At 41.4% G+C, this 2,500-nt stretch overlaps 2 protein-coding genes across 2 annotated transcripts in view; one reads left to right on the forward strand and one right to left on the reverse strand.

Annotated features, from left to right (window-relative positions):
• The window catches only part of adprh (ADP-ribosylarginine hydrolase), a 9,734-nt gene that overhangs the window by 7,221 nt on the left and 13 nt on the right, over positions 1 to 2,500 (forward strand). The window contains exons 4-6 of the mRNA XM_025058033.1: positions 84 to 472; positions 537 to 751; positions 1,939 to 2,500. The exon at positions 1,939 to 2,500 is cut by the window's right edge and continues 13 nt beyond it. Coding sequence (XP_024913801.1) covers positions 84 to 472; positions 537 to 751; positions 1,939 to 2,087 — 753 coding nt within the window. The 3' untranslated portion in view covers positions 2,088 to 2,500. The remainder of the gene's footprint in view (positions 1 to 83; positions 473 to 536; positions 752 to 1,938) is intronic.
• The window catches only part of atxn2l (ataxin 2-like), a 13,427-nt gene continuing 13,289 nt past the window's right edge, over positions 2,363 to 2,500 (reverse strand). The window contains exon 27 of the mRNA XM_025058034.1: positions 2,363 to 2,500. This exon is cut by the window's right edge and continues 533 nt beyond it. The gene's annotated coding sequence lies outside the window, so the exon portion shown is untranslated.

A 2,500-nucleotide genomic window follows, 5' to 3' on the forward strand; every position in this document is an offset into this window, starting at 1 on the left:
TCTATCTATCTATCTATCTATCTATCTGTCTATCTATCCATCCATTCATCCATCCATCCATCAATGTAATGTAATCCAATCTGTCTACTTCCAATAAGACCATATTTTCTGGAAAGTGCAGTTGGACCATGGTTGTCACTTGTTTTATGTTACATCTAAAACGTTATTATACACTTCTAAAGGTAAAAACCTTTGGTCTCCACAGGTATCCAAAGCCGGACCAGTTACTATCACTGGTGGCAGTTGCCGTGGAGACAGGACGAATGACCCACCCTCATCCAACTGGATTCCTGGGAGCGGTAGCGTCAGCACTTTTCACCGCCTACGCCGTCCAGCGCAGGCCATTGACGACCTGGGGTCTGGGTCTGCTCAACGAGGCCTGTCCAATAGCTAAGGTCTTCGTTCAGAACCGGAGCTTCGCTGTTGAGGAGACGGAAAGAGACTGGGCGTACTTCTGTGACAAGTGGCTGTGGTACGGTACATGGCATATCATGTTTTATACGTATTATATCACAACAGATGCTCTCTGCCTACAGGTACCTGGATTTGAGGGGCATCTCTAACGGGATAGGCCCTGTGATTTGGCCGTCGTCTTATGGCCCGGCTGAGAGGGACGAAGCCTACAAGAGCTTCAGCCTGTCGGGGTGGGCGGGACGCAGCGGCCATGATGCTCCCATGATTGCGCTTGATGCCCTGCTGGCAGCCGGTCCAGACTGGGAAGATCTGATGAGCAGAGCGGGTTTCCATGGAGGTCAGGTATCTTACTGTGTCAGTACTGTGCTGCCATGTCAGAGGAAAGATATAATGCATTGTATGTATAATGTATTTCCTAGCCTCAAATGAACTAATGTGACTTATGATTAATTAATTAGGGAAAAAAGGGAATTTTAAAGTGAATCTGAACCTGATCAATAATTAATTCCTGCAGCTTTATCTGTACCAGCGTCTAACTTTCCTTTCGAGATGCCCGTTGCAGAACCACAGCAATTTAGTGCACACTTAAATCTTAATTTTGTTTTATATCCTCCTTTTCCTCAAGCATCCATCTAGTCACTTTCAATCAGAACACCCATATGGTCTGATGGTCCTAAACCCTAATTGATTTTCATTTTGTTCCTGTCCACAGGGACACACGCCTTCACACATAAGGTGTAAAACTTTAGTGTCGCCGAGTCAGGAATGATTGTTTTACGAGCCTTCGTTTAAAAATCTGCCTCAGAAAACTGCAGTGTGTAATTTCTGTCACCAGATGTTCACGTTGAACAGAGGGGTGATTTTATCTCCGCTGTTGCGCAGTTACTCAGTGTTTGATTTAATACTCGGGTTCCTCTGTCGACAAATAAATGAATCCGGGATAATTTATAAACAACGCCGATTAAGTCAACAGGGTTTTTCAATCTTGGGGTCACGATCCCACGTGGAGTCGCTTCAAACTCAAATTGGGTCACCTGAAAATGACTAATTGAATGAAGAATGACTGATGAAATATTTATTCAACTAATAACTAACAACTGTATAAAGATATTAAAAATTTTAAATTATATGTATATACAATATACGTGTATATATGTATATATACACAGCATATAGTGTAGATCAAGATAGATGGATAGATATAGAATTATATACATGTGTGTATAAGTGTGTCATGTATGTTGCACACATACATATATTTATATTCCTAAAGGTTTTATTTAAAAAAATAGTATTAATTAAAAAAAATATTTTATACATATATACATACATATAAAATAAAATGTACCTTTAGGAATACAAATATATGTATGCAGGAAAAAAAAAAGTCTCTGGGGTTGCTTAAAATGTGTGATGTCAAAATGGGGTCAGAAGCCAAAATAGGTTGGGAACTACCAAGTTAACCAGAACATATTTTTAGTAAAAAATACATTCGTGTATAAAATGTTTCCCCGTTTCTTTCAGGTGACAGCGACAGCACAGCTGTGATCGCCTGCTGCTGCTGGGGTCTCCTCTACGGCACACAGGGAGTCCCTGAAGGCAACTACTGTAATCTGGAGTACAGAGAGCGACTGGAGCGCAGCGCTGAGCAGCTCTACGCTCTGTCCCACTGAGGCTCAGCTGCAGTGAAAGGAAGACAGGCTGCACCCAGAGGTGTGGTCGGTGAAACGTCCGTCTACTTTGGAGCCGCGTCCCTGGGCGACAAACGTATACCTGAGCGATGACGTAACTGTCTGATGGGGGAGAAGTCTAAGCAGACAAAGTCAGTGTGGGGAAAATCAATGACAATGTGAAGACAATGCATATCCGATCACTGGAAAGGTTATTTAAGGAAATTTAAGTTTAATTCTAACATGAAAGAATAAACAAGCCGAAAAAAAACTTTGTAGTTGAGTTGAAAACTTTATTTTTTTATTTTTTTTTTGGTCATTGTTGTTTTAAGATTTTTTTGTCAAACTCCCCCCCCCCTTTTTTAATTATTTACCTACAGGAGAAGGGCAAAGGGTGGTAACTACTGGATCAAGTT

The sequence above is a fragment of the Cynoglossus semilaevis genome, chromosome 8 (assembly GCF_000523025.1).
Source record: "Cynoglossus semilaevis isolate Cse_v1.0 chromosome 8, Cse_v1.0, whole genome shotgun sequence".
In the NCBI taxonomy this organism is placed as follows: Eukaryota; Metazoa; Chordata; class Actinopteri; order Pleuronectiformes; family Cynoglossidae; genus Cynoglossus; species Cynoglossus semilaevis.